The sequence below is a fragment of the Electrona antarctica genome (assembly GCF_951216825.1).
Source record: "Electrona antarctica genome assembly, chromosome: 24".
Lineage (NCBI taxonomy): Eukaryota > Metazoa > Chordata > Actinopteri > Myctophiformes > Myctophidae > Electrona > Electrona antarctica.
Window position 1 is genome coordinate 16,800,651 of NC_136803.1, and position 18,498 is coordinate 16,819,148.

The window sequence follows — 18,498 nt, forward strand, 5'->3', positions numbered from 1 at the left end:
TGCATCTCAGACTCCTTTTACACGGCGACCATCTCCAGATAAAACGGCAAAGTCCCGTTGCGTTCTCATTTTTTATTGACCCTTTACACGAGAACGCACACTTTATGAAAACGCTATAATATCGCTAGGTGGCGGTAACGGGCTGCCAAATAGACCAGTCACCCATGTTATGTACAAGAAGAAGAGCCAGCTCCGCCTTCACGCAACAGTTTCAATGTTCCCCGTGTCAATCACACTACAACACACACTACAAGTACACACTTCAACCACCACTTTTCAATGACTTACATAGCTTGCTGTGTTAGGTGTTAGACTACGAGACCATTTTGCGCATTGGCCGTGAGTTCAAGACTCACAGCAGAAAGTTTTTCGCGATTTTTGCGGTCACTTTATTTTCTCACATATTAAAAACGCTACCAGTTAGGAATAAATAATACTGAGGTAAATGTGATGTTAATTAATAGGTTAATAGGGGAGAGTGATTCCTTTTTGTTTAATCCCCTGGGGAGGGGACTGGATTTTTATTTTCATTCACAGGGAGGATGATGGTGGTGACAGACAGCCCAGAGCATGCAGGCAGAGCGCGCCACGGGATGGTTATATATTTTATAATACATTAGGCTACATAAACGCTGCTGCCGCGGCTGCCACCTATCACAATTAAGGCATTTTATTTACATCATGGTTTTACATTCACCATCGCTGATGAGCAGCGCTTTGTAGGCGAGGAGGGAGGCTTGGTCAGGAACTCCATTATATCATAATTATGCATCAATGTAATAATATATGCGCTGCGAGCCAACGTGAGCCATGATGTCATAAGTTTTGCGGATTCACCGTTTTGCCTGTTTACACGGAGAAGGGATAAAACGGCGTTCTCAAAGATTTCCACTCTGGGAGGTGGTTTCACTTTGATGCGTTTTCACCTCCTGAGAACACCCTTCTCGTCTAAAAGGACCCCAGCAAACGATACTTTATTTTGTCGTTTCTTATGAACACCATCCTCGTCTAAAAGCCACCTCAGGAGCAGGACACATAACATGCGAACAAGAAGGCACTGGAGCAGCTCAGACGATTTAGGCCCTTAGTTAGTTTCGATGTGTAAGTTACATCTTCGTCAGGTCATGACCTGACGAAGATGTAACTTACACATCGAAACGTTGTCACTTTTTACTTGCACCCTGCTATAATAAACTAAGGGCCTAAATCGTCTGAGCTGCTCCAGTGCCTTCTTGTTCGCGTGTAAAATGCAGACTTGCAAAGAAAAAAAGGATTCCTAGGCACTCAGGTAATAATAATTTATAATAATGATTTATTGATGAGCAAGGCAACAGAAAAAAGACCAAACGCGTTTCGACCTACAAGGTCTTCATCAGGGTCTACTGTATCTATAGCCAAATGTGTGCCTGTTTTTGTCTGCCAAATGTTCATCTATTATGACTTATGACTCATGGTTAAGCGCTTAATGACTGTTTGACTGCGATTGTGGCTGACTCTAGCTTTGTCTTTGTTGTGTTGTCCCATGTTTGAAAGTGGACATCATGTGAGTCTGTAATTGAACAGATTGTGTGAAGGCGTGTGCATGTTTCTTATAATCCCAGAGGAACGTCAAAGCCATTGTGGCTTTGAAATGAATCTAGGGCTATTTGTATTTATAGTATTTATTTTTTTGCCTTTATTGTTGAGTGTCAATGATTCAACTATTCATTGTACAGCATTTGGTCAACTTTTCTTGTAAACGTGCTCTGTAAGTAAACTGACTTGACTAATTAATTTAGTATGGGACACTATTCTTTTTACAAATAAAGACAAAGAAAATCAAACTACACCGATGGCCTCAAGAGTTAAACCCTTATAGTCAACTGCTTATACTTTAAGACAAAATATAACATTCTGAAGAACATAAAGTTGCCACTAGGATGGTGTAGTTTAAAAATAAAATAAAAAATATCACCATTCACCTCAGTATAGATGGAAGAAAGGAGTGGGGCAGATCAATTAAGTACACGGTTTAATAAAATCTTTTCACTATACTTCATACTTTTAGAGTCAGCAGCGTTCAATGTTGAAGGTGTTCTTTACTGTCTTTACGTCTTATGTACAGGTACATACGAATAACATTTATTTTGTTCTCAGACACTAGCATCAGTAATAATAACAGTATACATGAATACAACAATATGGAAAGGTTCTGAGACCTAGGCTTTGTGTGTGCACGAAAGCTGTAGTGTATATACCTGTGCAGTGTCCTTCGGCATTGTTCGGCACACATCATCTGGCAGCACACGCCATCTGAACCCAGACGGCCATGCAGTCTGGTGGGGAGGGAGGTGCCCTTTGTCCCGTGGCCAATTTCTGTCACCTCACCCCAGGCACGTGCAGAGAGTGTTCGAAAGGCAGGGGCTGAAATCCCATAAGAGGGCACTTTTGGCCCAAAATAGCAGATCTACAAGCTCACAGTGCATCACGCTGCGACACGTTGAGAGCTTGTAGATCAGCTATTGTCGGAGCGCAACCCTGCACTCTTCATCTACTGGAGACGCGGTGTAACGACATGGATTTAGAAACAAATTAGTTCAATGCAAAATGCTGCGTTCAAGTTCAGAAGACTTCGGAGAAAAAAAATACAATTCTCCTGAATGCTGCCTTCCGGTATGGCATGGAAAGAAGAGGAAGGGCATTTGCATTTCTTTCACCATGTAGTAAATGCTGCGCTCGTGGTCTGGAGAGGGCAGTTGTTTTACAGACGGGTAAAAGGGCAGGGGCTGGCCCTTTGATGTCCCTGTCTGGTGGGGAGGGAGGTGCCCTTGTCCCGTGGCCAATTTCTGTCACCCTCACCCAGCAGCACGTCTGTCTGCCGAGGGGAGGGAGGGAGGGAGGGAGGGCAGACTACAAGGGCCCCAGAGGTCAGTGGCCTGGCAGAAGCCTCTGAGTGTGGCCTTTCATGGGCAGGACAGAGGTGGTGCTGTACCTCTCCGCGGGGAAATGGGAAGCACATGGCTCCCGGCGGCCAGGCTAACATAAGCTGTTGTTGGGCGTATATCAAGTTATAGCCGGGCCGCGTGGCACCACGAAGGATGACACTGCTGGCCACACATTCGTATTATCACTATTATTATCGTCTTAAAGGCCTAAGAGTTCAAAACTTCGGATTCGGATTTTGGGGTAGGTTGAAACCCCCCCAAAAAACATGCAGGACTGCGATTACTATTTGCAAATTAGGAATTTTGCAGACGCTCTTAATCCAGAGCGATTTACAGTAAGCAAAAACAACACAAGGTTCATAAGTAAACCAAGAACTTATCACCAGTCTTAACAGTAGAATATCCATACATTGAAACTATAAACACTATAGGATGCCAGATCAATAATGACCTGGCATCTGTTTACATAACATGCATACATAACATCTAAATTACATTTTTAACCTTTGCATAAACCTACAAGGTCGTCGATCACTTTGATGTCCGACCAGTGATCATAGAATTATTTCAGCAACAATGATGTCAATAAGAAATATAAATGACACCCAAAATCCAAATCTGATCCATTCTGATAGGGATTAAAAGTTTTGAACTCTTGGGCCTGGAGATCGGAAGGTTCCCGGTTCAAACCCGACTCCTCCTCCTGGCATCGTGTCCGAGAGCAAGGCATTGAACTCCGTTCACTCCTCCTAATTGGTTCCAATGTGCTTCGCCAATGAAACGTTCCCTTTTCCACCCTAACTATGTTTGTGAGGACCATGGACCGCATTCACAACCCTTTGATTTGATTTGACATCTTTATTGACAATGATTATAATGCACAAAACACACAACTACACCCAACTGTCAAAGGGATAGACACGAGAAAGCCAGAGAGCCTAGTATTTCAACTGCGGTGCTGCGGTGTGGGGCGTGTATAAACTGTGAGGGTTGTGGTTGATATGTGCATGTGTGTGTGCATGTGCAATATGCCACATGGGAGGGGTTTGCAGAGGGAGCCAATAGAATAAAATTGAAGCAATGACAAATCCATTTAAATATAGCCTAATCAAATACCCAAATTGCCCCTTGAAAAGCGATGACGAAAAGCGAAAAAGATGAATGAATAACTTCATGCTTTTATCTGTGCGAGGACTTGTGGTCCTCACAAGGATAGTGGAGTGTGCGCGACGCACACGCACATGCACACGCACACGCACGCACACACACACACACACACACACACACACACACACACACACACACACACACACACACATGCATACGCACACACACACATTTTAGTCATGCTGTTACACGTCCATGTCCAAAATCCACGCAGGCCGACAACACAGGCTAAAAGGAGCAGTGTTTAGCAGCGGTGGGGCGTTGGCCGTGGTGCGCGGCAGCGGGCAACAGCTGTCAACATCTGCTGGGCTGCTGTCACACGGCCAAGCGCAGGTCACAGGGACATGGCCATATCATTGCTCAACACGCAATAGGGGCGAAGGAAGCCATAAGGGTCCACTTGGTTACATTTGTACATTCTCAGAGTTATACATCAACACTGAAGATTTTACATTGGACTGGCTTGTAAGACCTTGTTTTAGTTTTTTTACATACTTTATTTTGTCAAATACAAGACACAACACAACAATACAAGACACACTACATGTACATACAAGAGATGCACACACAAAAAAAGAAAAAACAGGGGGACATGGGTGGGATCGAGAAGGGATAATTTTGAGTCCAATAGTGAAAGATGCACAGTTGCAACATAGCAGCCACATATACAGAACATAATACTCAACTATTGTCAAGCACTGCCAGGAATGGCATCGACATTCTTTGGAACTTAGTGTATTCTGTCATGACGGACAGAATATTCAGACAGAAATCTGTCTGAATATCCTTTCCCAGTTTGTAAGACCTTTCTTTACCATGTAAACCCTTGTGTCTCTATTTCGGGCATGTGATGTCATGGTAAGTGAAGACATAAAATAGCAGATCTACAAGCTCATAACTTGGTATAGAGGGGAAAAAGGAGGTATGGTTTAAGTGGCTAACCAGTTGCCTCACGACTCACACAAAAAGAGAGGCGTGAGGCGCCCTGACAGTCTTTGACATTTTTTAGATTTTATATATTGCTTTATTTGTTTGATTGGAGGATCCCTGTTGTGCGTTTAACTGTAAAGAGGAACCCATGAGGATTTTGTTCCCAAATCCTGCGTGCCGGCTGTGCCAAAACTTTTGCTCATTAAGTAAACGCTGTCTCTCTGTACCGCCATCCTGGTCAACTGTCTCTCGCAGCCCAGGAGTGAAATGGTAGAGAGAGAGAGCGAGACAGACAGACAGACAAACAGACAGACAGACAGACAGACAGACAGACAGACAGACAGACAGACAGACAGACAGACAGACAGACAGACAGACAGACAGATTTATGTGGTGTAACATGTGAAAACACCTCACCTTGTGTAATATTGGTTTTGGTGGAGATGTGTTCCAGCAGACAAGACATGGCATGCAGTCAGTGTGATCATCAGGGAGACTGCTGTGCATGCAGTAGAGACTGCAGACGTTTCTCCTGCTGCCCTGGGTGTCTTTCTTTCTCGTTTCCTTCAGATTGCAGCAAATACATTTTTTTTCCCCCTCTCATGCAATCTTTAGTACTCTACTTCATTTATGATCGGATTTTGTGTATTTTTCGACATCGTACTGTATAATCTGCATTGGTCGCTGTGGTAATGACGCGAGCACAGGCGTACTGTATATCCATGCGATGGTGTCACTCGCCGAAATTCAATATCTATATTAACACATTGAGAGCCCACGCAAAACTGCCCAAAATCACTTTCACTTAGAAAATCCATTCACATTTTTTATAATTCAGCTGACTGTGGAGACACATGCTGGAACTTTTTACTTTGAAATGTTTTATAGTTTCTGAGTTATTTAATTTAAACGCCAAATGCATTCTCAATGGTGAAAACACAAACTTTGGCACCACATATAAAAAAAAATGGTTTTGATTTTTGTGATCTTTTTTTTTTTTTTCAAAGACGTCCACAGACGTCTTGGGCTATGCACGTGCGGTAATACCCAAGACGTCCACAGATGTTTCGGGCACAAAATGTGTTAAGCTTGTGAGCTTGTAGATAATCAATTTTTGGCTATTTCCTGAACACCTCAAGACATAACGGGGACTATACTTTATACCCATTCAGCTATTGCCCCCCGACAAAGCCGAAGGACAGGGTCTCGTTTTGCAAGCTTATGGAAAGCCGGCTTTTTGCCAACAGCAAAGATCTTGCTCCCCTCTACCCACCCGAGGACGAGGTGGACCCTTGCACTGCTACACTCCCCCACAACCCCTGGGGACCCTGCAGTGACATCAAGTCCTTAGACATGTGACAACGTGGAGCAGCATCTCATAGTATTTGACAAATTGAAACACACAGTTCAACAGTGGAGTCAAGTTCGGGCAGTTAGTAGCCTCGGAAACCACAGGCGTTTTGTTTTCAATGGGGGGAAAAAAGCCTGGGCGAACGAGCCAGGAAATGTGGCATATAGGAGTGGGAGTGAACCTTGTGTATCGCTAAACCAATAACAGTGCTGACAGTGTTGGGGCGGCAGTGGTTCAGGAGGTAGAGCAGGTCGTCCAATGATCCGTGGGTCGGCGGTTCGAATCCCGGCTCCTCCTGACTACATGTCGAAGTGTCCTTGGGTGGGTAAGACACTGAACCCCACATTGCCTCCAGTGGTTGCCACCATTGTCGTGTGAATGTGGGAAGTGAGGACGCTGGCGTTGACTGTTCGCCGCTTCACCTCCCAATGTATGAATGAATGGGCCATTGTAAAGCTCTTTGAGTAGAAAAGCGCTGTACAAATGCAGTCCATTATTATTATTAAAGTGCAGTCGAATTTGGTGACGTCGGTGTTCTCTGCTGCGTTCTACTGGGGAGGGGAGGGGAGGGGGAGGGGATAGGAGGCAGGCGCATACAGTATGTTGTGAACCAATAGGAATTCTGCGTCGGTTTCCAGCTCTAGCTTGCCCAGAAAAGCATAGGGCTCTTTCAGGTTATAGGCAGTTAGCAAACATGATTAAAAACTGTGTTTTTTGTGAATGCAACTGCGCTAAATATACCTTTGATTTTATGTTACATGTGTCCCATGTAACATAAAATACAAATCAAAATAATAATACTAACCTATCCCACTATGTTTAAGGATTACTGTTATTATGGTAAGCTCACATTTCATATCACCCACCCCCCTTTTTTTTCACCAGCTCAGTGGCCTTGTGGTTAGAGTGTCCGCCCTGAAACTGGGAGGTCGGGGTTCAATCCCCGGCCCGGTCATACCAAAGACTGTAAAAAATGGGACCCAGTGCCTCCCTGCTTGACACTCAGCATCAAGGGTTGGATTGGGGGTAAGTCCCTGCGACATACTAGCGTAATGTCCAGGGGGTGTACTTGTACATCAAGCTGCCTCACGCTACAGAAACAGGAGATAGGCTCCTGCCCTATGGGCCTCATGGCTCGGCAAGGCTACTTACTTACCTTTTTATTTGCCTTAAGATTGTCTGGGCTAATCCCTATAGTTGCAGTCCTACTTTTCACCAAGTGGGGTGAGTGAAAGTGACATCATACATCTTGGCCCAGCGGGCAAACACCTGCCCACCTCCCCACTAACAGCTGCTCTGCGAGTACAAAACCATTGACGCTCAACATTATTATTGCATCACGGGCAAAGCGGGAGCGCGGCCGCCTCCGTACGCGTCGCGCACTTAGGCAGCGGCACTGACGAGGACGATGAGGAGGGTTGTTGTCAGGAGGAAGATGGTTCCAAATTTCCGCATCTTTTCTTCTTGGGTCAGTGTCAGCGAAGGCCACTCGATCCCCGAAATTGTAATGGACTTGGTACGACGTATGTTCATGAGGCCTTCGAACAACTTGAGATTGTTATTCACCCTATGGCATTATGAACATACGTAACCTACCTTCACCCTATGGCATTATGAACATACGTAACCTACCTTCACCCTATGGCATTATGAACATACGTAACCTACCTTCACCCTATGGCATTATGAACATACGTAACCTACCTTCACCCTATGGAATTATGAACATACGTAACCTACCTTCACCCTATGGCATTATGAACATACGTAACCTACCTTCACCCTATGGCATTATGAACATACGTAACCTACCTTCACCCTATGGCATTATGAACATACGTAACCTACCTTCACCCTATGGAATTATGAACATACGTAACCTACCTTCACCCTATGGCATTATGAACATACGTAACCTACCTTCACCCTATGGCATTATGAACATACGTAACCTACCTTCACCCTATGGCATTATGAACATACGTAACCTACCTTCACCCTATGGAATTATGAACATACGTAACCTACCTTCACCCTATGGCATTATGAACATACGTAACCTACCTTCGGACTATAACAAAGTCACATACATGCAGTATGCATCGCATTTAAATGATTCAATTTAACTATCGTCACCAATATATATGTGTGCTGTGAACAAAAAGTGTAACTCAGGCTTTTTTCAGCCGTTACATTACCAAATGTAACCAGACAAGCAAGGTAAAATAATAATAATAATAATACTAATAATAATAATAATAATAATAATAAAAAAGGAACAAGGAACACTGACAAATTATACTCTGGGAAATGCTAAAAAACTTTAATGTAAAAATGTCCCATACTGTTGGGCGGGCCGTTCATAATACAACTCAGTTATGAAGCTGAGGGCCGTATAATATTTGTCTCAGGGCCGCATTTGGCCCGTGGGCCGCACTTTGGACACCCCTACCCTATGCTTTCCCCTCACTCTACTCGCATGTGCTCCATTCTCGGTTCACTCCTCGGGTATCACGCCTCCATCAAACGCCATGGTAACCGATATCAACTCCTCCTACTCGCATGACAACAACACACACACACACACACACACACACACACACACACACACACACACACACACACACACACACACACACACACACACACACACACACACGTGTGCTTGTGTGTATCTCCCATGGTAACTGATAGCTCATGCATTGTACTTCGTATGACTCACGTCACGTGTCTCGCTCCAGTCAGTCACACTTATATAGGCCCCAAGACGACGACCTACTCCTCATCCCCACCCCCCTCCTTACCTTCCATCTCATCCTTATACCCCCACTTCCCTTTCCCTCCTCTCCCCCCTTCTCTCCATCCATCCTAACCAATGCATTTATTCTGACCGATTCATCCCCCTCCTCCTTTTCTAAAGAAAAACAAAAAATGATGTATAAATGGTGCATTTTTTATATAGCGCCTTTATCCAAGGCGCTTTACATAGATTGTGCATTACATTCACCCATTCACACACACATTCATACACCGATTGCGGTGGAAGCCATGCAAGGTACCAACCAGCACATCGGGAGCAATTTGGGGTTCAGTGTCTTGCCCAAGGACACTTCGACATTTAGCCAAGAGGAGCCGACCCATGGATCATTGGACGACCTGCTCTACCTCCTGAGCCACAGTCGCCCCTGTATGGTTTGAAGGCGTGGTCTGTACGAGTGTACGTTCCCCCGTAACTCTCAGAGTTATAGACCTATAAGGATCCACTTGGGTCCTAACTATCAGTCATTTTAGCTGGGGACCCCCTGGAACCCCCCCGCTGGGGACCCCCTGGAACCCCCCTGCTGGGGACCCCCTGGAACCCCCCCCGACCCAACTTTGAGAACCACTGGTTTAACACAATCTATCGTATGCCAAACTCGAGAAATCTCGTGTTTAGGTATTAATAGTATTAATCCAGAATTAATACTATTCTTTTTTTTACCGTATTTAACGCTTGCTTCCATGGCGATTTAGAAGCTCAGATTGAGGTGATATACAGTAGGGTGATGGACAATGTTAGGAGCTTAAAACCCCACCCTATTCCATTTCTCCCCCTCTATGTCCCATTCCAAGTGCATATACATGTATGTAACGCCAGCGCTGCTATTCCAAAGCCCCCCTCTGGTACATTTTGAAACTATTTTCAGCAATGGTATAATTTATTTGTTTTGGTGGGTAGATCTTGTTGAGCTGGTCATTTTAAAAGTAGCTCTCAAGTTAAAAAAAAACAAAAGTGTGGGCACCCCTACACCGATTACATTGTAATCGCTTAAGACCTGATCCTGTGTTGTTAGGGCGAGCGCGACCATGGGTGATACAGTGAGGGTCAGTGTGGGGGAGATTACAATGCTCAGCCTTACACTAGACATGCAGATGGTCTTATGCATTTCCCCGCCTGCAGCTGTGTGTGTGTGTGTGTGTGTGTGTGTGTGTGTGTGTGTGTGTGTGTGTGTGTGTGTGTGTGTGTGTGTGTGTGTGTGTGTGTGTGTGTGTGTGTGTGTGTGTGTGTGTGTGTGTGTGTCACAGTACGTAGAGACGTAGACGCTGAATCGTCTCCCTTGTCCGTCTCCCACCTTCTGTGCAATCTGTGGCCTCAATCTGACCTTTCACTGTCATTGTCGCACGCACGTATGCATGCACGCACACACGCACACACACTCTTCATCGTATGACCGTGTAGCTCACCGCTATCGTCTGATTTTTTTTTAATGCTGCTTTATACACGTTTGTAAATTAATCAAATTGACTTGAACAAAAATAACCGATTTGCAACTGAAAAACCGGATGTTTTGTTATATCAGTTATTATGCCTCCATTATTAGATGTGCAAGTATAATGTAGTCTGTAGTGTTCTGAGATGACATGGTTTCTGTGTGTTACTGATGAGCTGTCTTCACCCATGATGTTTTTTTTTCTTTTACTCTTGGTGGATTCTAGACTCTCCAGCCCAGCGATCGATTTCCTCTGATCGTTCATTTCCATTATTCACGTTTCACTATTGATTTGACGCCTGAGGTTGTACTTTATTGTTGTGTTTACCGGGGGGGGGGGGGGGGGTGTTCACTGCACTCTTAAATCCTCAGTGGTGGTAATTCATCTATTTGCAACTCAGAGAGTGGTACACTCGGTGGTGGAACAATTACTCAATTTAATTGTTTTACTGTAAAAGTATCAACACTACAATAGTTGTAGTAATAGTTGTAAACTACTCCGTTACAAGTAAAAGTCTTGAATTCAAAATGTACTTGAGTAAAAGTACTAAAGTATTGGCATCAAAATGTACTTAAAGTACCAAAAGTAGAAAGTACTCATGCAGAATGTCCCGTTTCAAGTTTTCAAATCACAATGCGTCGTGTATGTTTGGGAATTTTCAAAGTAACTAGTAAGTACATTTATCAAATAAGTGTAATGGAGTCAAAAGTTGCCTCTGAGATGTAGTGGAGTAGAAGAAGAAGTATTGGAAATTGGAATTACTCAAGTAAAGTACAAATACCTCAAAATACTCAAATAAATGTACTTAGTTACTTTACACCACTGGGTACACTCTCAGTTAAATCAACACTCTTCACAGTACACTGAGGATTTTGGAAAATACACAAAGCAAAGAGCTCATCAAAGCTGTTTTTTTTTTGGTGGGGCTTTTACCCCCCGAACACGACCCCAGCTCTGAATTTGGCAGGCGAGCAGCACTATATCAGCCATGTTGGGAATGACTACAGGGACTTAGAAGAAAGAAATACGGAGGAGAAAAAAGCAACAACAACCTATAAATAATGGAGCGAGAACTCTCTTTGGACTGTGTCTGTGTATATTTTGGGGGCGGCAGTGGCTCAGGGGCCGGTAGAGCAGCCGGATCCGGAATAGGAACCGTGAGGTTCCCAGCTCGATCCCAGGCTCCCCCACAGCTAGTGTCGGGAAGTGTCCTTGAGCAAGACACTGAACCCCTAATTGCTCCCGATGAGCAGGTCGGTGCCTTGCATGGTTTCCACCGCCATCGGTGTATGAATGTGTGTGTGTGTGAATGGGTGAATGTAATGCACAATCTATTCATGTAAAGCGCCTTTGATGAAAGCGCTATATAAATGCACCATCTACAGTACCATTCACCATGTATGTTGTGTCTCCTTGTGTGTGCAGTATCCAGCGGGCAGCGCTGGTCGTCTTGGAGAACTACTACACAGACTTCCCGGTCCACAACCCTGCCCTCCTCACGGCCTCAAAGTCCCGCGCCTGCCAAGCACCTGGCGGGACTCAAGGTGTACAACGTTGACGGTGAGTTGTTGGGCTAAGGTACGGCCACCTGTGGCCAAGTGGGAAGCAAGCAGTGGTGGAAGAAGTACTCAAATGTACTCAAAAGTATCAATACTGCAATGTAGAAATACTCTTTTGTGTGAGGCGACAGCACTACCGACTGTACCACCGTGCCCCTAAGATTTGTTTTTAATATACAAAATTGTTTTCCAGATAAATTACAGAAAAAATGAATATATATTTTTAAATATATTTAACTTACACAAATCCAGTATTTCTTTCTCTTTTAATTTTCTTCTCTTATACAGTAGCAAATGACTGAAAACTCTATTTATTTTAATCAATTATCTTACAGAAATCCTGTAATTTCTTCTTTTTCTTGTTTGCATCACGATTCAAATAGCGATTTAATCGCAATTTCAATTGTCAACAGTTTGAATCGATTGTCGATATAGTGTTCCATGGCTAGAAGAATCACCTAAAGGGATTGCTATAACCTATTATTGCCAGTCATCAGGGTATTATTTACATGTAAACACACTCATTGACTTTCTCCTCTCCTTCGTGTCTCCTTACATTTTATGCTAACCCCTTAAGACGCGTTCAAAACAAAACTGAAAACCTACCTTTTGGACAATAAGTAACACAAGACATGCCGCCCAGTACAGTCAATTCTTGAGTGTTAATCTATCCGTCAAGTCCAGTGTCTAGCGTGTAGTCCACCAGATCAGCAGTTCTCCTGAACTGCCTGGCACGCGTATATCTCCAGAACCATTCATCCAATCAACTTCATACTTGGGTTGGGGAGGGGGTAATGCTGAGGGCCCAATAGAGCATCGCAGTCCCCCCCCCCCCCCCCCCCCCCCCAACTCGGCTGTTGGCTTTGTCTGAGGCTTAAATGCCTTTAAATAAATACTTTTGGAAACGTCTATGGGGAAAATGAATGGGGGAATTATTTCCCGATGCCCTCGTCGTTCTGAAAGGGGGACTGCGACTGCGACGCTCTATGACATCCATTGTGAAGTTGATGGGATGTGTGGTTCTCCGGAAGCGGCCCGCTCCGGACATGGCATACAATGCCCCCAAGCGGCTATTGTATTAGTTTAGTTTAAATCAACACTCTGGATTTTACTGTGTAGTAACAAAAGAATGCTCACATCCATTCCTTGCTAATGTTCACCAACCCTAAAATCCTCTCACCCTTATTACAGATGTGTTAGCTATCTATATATACAAGTGAGAAGTTTGTACCAACCCAGGAAAAGGGACCAAAGTCACACACTGCATACATCACTGACACGTCACTGACACACTGCAACACACTACACTCACACGGCAGTCACGTCACACACTTACCCTCCGCGTCGTTCGGCCGCTATCTCCTCATATCGCGCCGAACGCCGCCCCTCAACACCAACCGCGGAACATCACTCATTGCACTGACACCAACGTTGCCTCCCTTCCACACCCACGCCGGCATTGTATCTCTCACAACAAACAATATCTCCCCAAGCACCCACACCCCCGCACGCACACACTCACATGTTGCCAGGTCTATGAAAACAAGCCCAGAAAAAAAGCCATTCAACACGCTACTTACAACTCGCTTACAATTCGCGGACCTGGCAACACTGCATCCCGTGATTCCCCTCTTTTCATTGGCTGCACCGCCAACATTGTTGCCACGTCTATGTAAACAACACCGCAAACCCTGACTTCCTACAGCCAACAGCCTATACTTACACACACTACCACTCGCTTACAATACGTGGACCTGGCAACACTACATCACCCCTTCCCAATGGCTCACAACCCCACCACGTGACCCAGTGGCGGCCGGTCCACAGGGGGCACTGGTGCGCCGCACCACCATGCACAACCCCTGAATAAAACGTGAATAAGAATGACGGAGAAACGAAATCTGCAGCCTGGAATTTATTTAAAATTAGCAATCCAGAAACGTCAATATTATATAATATAAGGAACCACTAACCAAAGGCAGTGATTACAAGTTGTATTATGCTGCCACGTTGTATTATGCTGCCATGAAATGTCACATGTTGTTTACGTTGTGTGACGTTTCTGATTGGTTACTGAGTGTCACATGTTGCTGCGCGTTCCACATGTCTTCAATACAAACGATAGAAAGCCACTGGGTCGAAAAATGTGTGCGATCAATGTTATTCACACCACAATCCACTTGGGGGCAGCATAAACATCACAACACAGTTTGACATATAGTTTAACACACAGTCAACACAGACGCTAGAAAAACATGAATGATGAGCCACATGGAGCCAGGTAAAGATAATAATTCATTTTCATAATGGAACAACAAGACAATGGAAAAAAAAAAAATGTAGCCTCAATCTACATGGAAAATGCAGTGAAATTAGCCATGTTTGGCAATGCCATGTTTATTTTGTATTTTTAAAAGCCTTCCATTGAATGTGATTATACCTATAGTGCATGTTTTCTTGATATTTTCATAGCGCCCTCTCTAGGACAAAAGTCACCAGCCGCCACTGACGTGACCCACGTGTTTTTCGTGATACCTTTCACACTTCCGGAAACACTACCGCAAGTTACACAGTACACACACACACACACGCGTGCACACACACACACTGTACAGCCTGCCGGAAACCAAACGTAGAAGAAGAACAACAACAACACAGGTTCTACACTGATTCTAACTTGGACGGAGAGCACCGCGATTACATACACAGTTACAATAATGCAAACACGACCGTGTCGACACCTGACGTCGTACAATCAGGACGAACCGAGGGGCATATATGGATAAGAACAACAACACTACACGCGCGCGCGCGCACGCGCTGCAGCACAAAACAGCTACATACAACGCGTGTCACTGTGGACTTCTGTATCTGTGGACTTCTGTATCGCAACGCGGGGCAACGCAACTCTGGGATGAGCGGGCCGAAGGCCCGCGAAATTCTAGTAGCCTACAAAGCAAGACTTTCAACACGTTTTAAACACAGTTTTGTCATTTACTGTAACACCGGTAATGTAAAGTATTTCACGCTTAACTCTCAAGCTTAATTTATATTATGTTTTTGTTGTCGCACGGGCCACGTCTTCCGGTTATATTTGGTGTAGGGATGCTGTTGTGAGGGGGCACGGTGGCACAGTTGGTAGTGCTGTCGCCTCACAGCTAGAAGGTCCTGGGTTCGATTCCCGCTCGGGACACTGTGGGTGCTGGCGGCGTGTTTCCTCCTCCGAGTCATCAGTGCCCATACCCGAGGCGGGGTTGGCGAAAGGGCCCTTCTGTGTGGAGTTTGCATGTTCTCCCCGTGTCCCCTAGGGTAGGTACCCTCACAAAAAACATGCAGTAATCCTGGTCTCTAAACTGCCTCCCCCTGGCCAGCCGGGGCGCCTGATGGAGGGGAAAGGAACTGGTTGGAATAACGTGTTCCTTCCACGCGCTACGTCCAACCGGGGAAACTCCCCCCTGCCAGGTGTAAAGGAGTAGACTTGGACACTCAGGCATGAAGGAAGCATGAGTTCAAGTCCGTTGCTCTCCCCATGTCCCCCATATATGGGGACTAGGTTGGCGGAGGGTGTGTAGAGCCCAGGATCACATTAGATAATTGACACAGGGGTGAAAAATGGGTTACAAAATCGTGGGATAAAAAATATTTAAAAAAAGGGATGCTGTTGTACTGTACGGCGAGCATATATCTAAATGACGGAGCGGTTGCGCAAAGACCTGCCCGGCAGCACTGTTTAATTTTAAGTATTTTTTGTTGAATTACTCATGACAAAGTTGTAAAAGTCAACAATATGTATGTCCATAAAATAAGCAAGCAGCATGCGCAGACAATACACTAGTTCTTTCTTTCAATCATTTTATTATTATTAGCCTATTATTATTATTTATTATACTTTCACAATCTGATACAACGCCGGCTAGCCTACTTTCTAATGTTTTGATAATTCGCCCGACAGATGTATGCATGTGCCGGTATAGAGTTTGATCAGGTAATATAATTGTGAAAAATAATAATAACAAAATGATTGAAACAAAGAACTAGTGAATTGTTTGCTAGCGTGCATGCTTGTTTATGTATTGGATATACATACTGTACAACTTTGTACAAAATATACTTATAACACGCACAAATAAATTGCATTAAACAGTGCTGCCGGGCCTGGTCTTTGTGCAACCGCTCCGTCATTTAGATATATGCCTGTACGACGACCTATTAACCTAGGCTTCCTCAGGCAGAGTGACGACACCCTACCAGGCTACCAACACCACCACCACACTGTAAAAAGAACCGGCGGCATTCCCCAGTTTACTAGTGCACTGGAAGCGTGGACTTACCAACACAAACCCCATCCTCCAGTCCGACCACCATGTGTGTTTATAGACAGGTGTAAGGCATAATTCACCGTGAGGTAAAACTACACACAGCAGGGCAGCATGTTACAGTACATTCATCACTCGCCACTCAAGTCACCGCTACTCCCTTAAGTGTACTCCAGGTGCATGTTTAAGTGCACTAACCCCCCTCCTCTCCCCGTTGTGCGCTTATATTTCTTTCCCACTTCCACCTCCCCTCCTCTCCTCTCCCATCCCTCATTTCCTTTGTCCTTTCTTCTCCACTTGTGGAGACGGGCTGTTAAATCAATAGTTATTTCTCTCTGGAGGTACTGCGCTCTCTCTCTCTCTCTCTCTCTCTCTCTCTCTGTCTCTCTCTCTCTCTCTCTCTCTCTCTCTCTCTCTCTCTCTCTCTCTCTCTGTCTCTCTCTCTCTCTCTCTCTCTCTCTCTCTGTCTCTCTCTCCCTCTTTCTTTCCCCACAGTAAAAGTGACTGTATGAGTCAAGGAGAGTCACTCATCTGTGCTTTATTAAAGAGTGGTCGAGGAACCAGATCTCAGAACAGTCGTTAACACACGCCGCAGTAAACACTGCGCCGTGACTCAGCGTAGGCTCAGTCCATTTTCATGTTGGCCTGCCGGGCTATTACGTTTGGCCCCCTGCTATTTTCTGAGCCTGGCCTCTCGGGGAAATGAAAATAGGCTACAACAGATTAGAGAACCCCCGTCCCCATCCACCACTCGCCCAATTACCATCTCTCCTCCTCAGGCACTAAGTACTGTAGACCCAACCCGTTGCAGTTTATCCTCCTATAAAGTAAACCACTCGTAAACAAACCTCAGCCTCCCATTTTAGGTTTGCGGTCACTTTAGCACGTTCCTGACCACCATGCAGGGTGTGTGTGTTATATACCACGGTATGTGGTGTTTGTGTGTTGAGTAATAGCATCTATTTCTATGGCAAAGTATGTTGTTTTTGTTTGTTTTGCCTTGTTTGTTTCAGTGGAAAACTCTTCTATGTTCTCTCTTACAGGGCACCCATGAATTATTCTGTCCGTCCCCGCTAGCACGAACCCTTCCTGTGTCAATAATTCACCAGTGTAGCCCCTCTCTTAACCTGCATTAACCCTGTCTAAAACTGAACGCTCTGAAATGCCAACTTTTTAATCACTGTCTTAAACCCTTCTAGCCGTTGTAAAGTGTCACTGTACGCCCAAAAAATAGCCGATCTACAAGCTTGTAGATTTGCTTTTTTTTTTTGCTAATGTGTCCCCCCCTGGAATATGGATGGTGGGGTTCAAGTAGTTACAGTAAGTTTGATCTTGGCTCCTAATTGAATGGGATGCTCAGCGCCGCCCAGAGGCACAGAGTTATAGGAATATTTGAATATTAACCCATTTTGACCTGAAGATCAGATTCTAAAAATGTCTTCTACATCCTGACAGTTTTCTGAAAAAGCTATCGTTCTTCGATTTTTGAGTGGTGTAAACCACTCCAACAACTGGCTTTGTTAGTTTACGTGTCCACGTGTCCACGTGTTTGTTCGTACCAAAAAAATGAGCATGGTTGCTATGGTCACTCAGTTCACACGGGTGTGATTTCATTACGTCAGACATTACGTCAGACCACAGCTGATCAGGCTATATAATACCTTACACCACTCAGTTCACACGGGTGTGATTTTTCAAAAATAGCAGACCTACAAGCTCGTAGCGCGCCACTCGGTGGCGCGCTATGAGCTTGTAGATCTGCTATTTTTCAATAGTTAAAGCATAACATAATGCTAACACCAAAAGGGGTTCCCGCACAAAATGGGTTAATGTCTTATGTGGGCGAGTAGAGAGGATCGTACACGGCACCCTGCTGAGTGCAGCCGGTGAACCTACACGCCTCCGTGTGTCCCGCTGTACTGCAGGCTGCAGGGCTTTAACCCATTCTGGCCTGACGTCAATTTAATTTTTTTTTAAGTTTTCTAAATCATGACAATTTT

General features: G+C 44.7%; 1 protein-coding gene across 1 annotated transcript in view; it reads left to right on the plus strand.

The window, feature by feature from the left end:
- The window catches only part of LOC306917341 (vang-like protein 1), a 122,011-nt gene that overhangs the window by 95,850 nt on the left and 7,663 nt on the right, over window positions 1-18,498 (plus strand). The window contains 2 exon segments of the mRNA XM_079495520.1: window positions 12,049-12,142; window positions 12,144-12,183. Coding sequence (XP_079351646.1) covers window positions 12,049-12,142; window positions 12,144-12,183 — 134 coding nt within the window.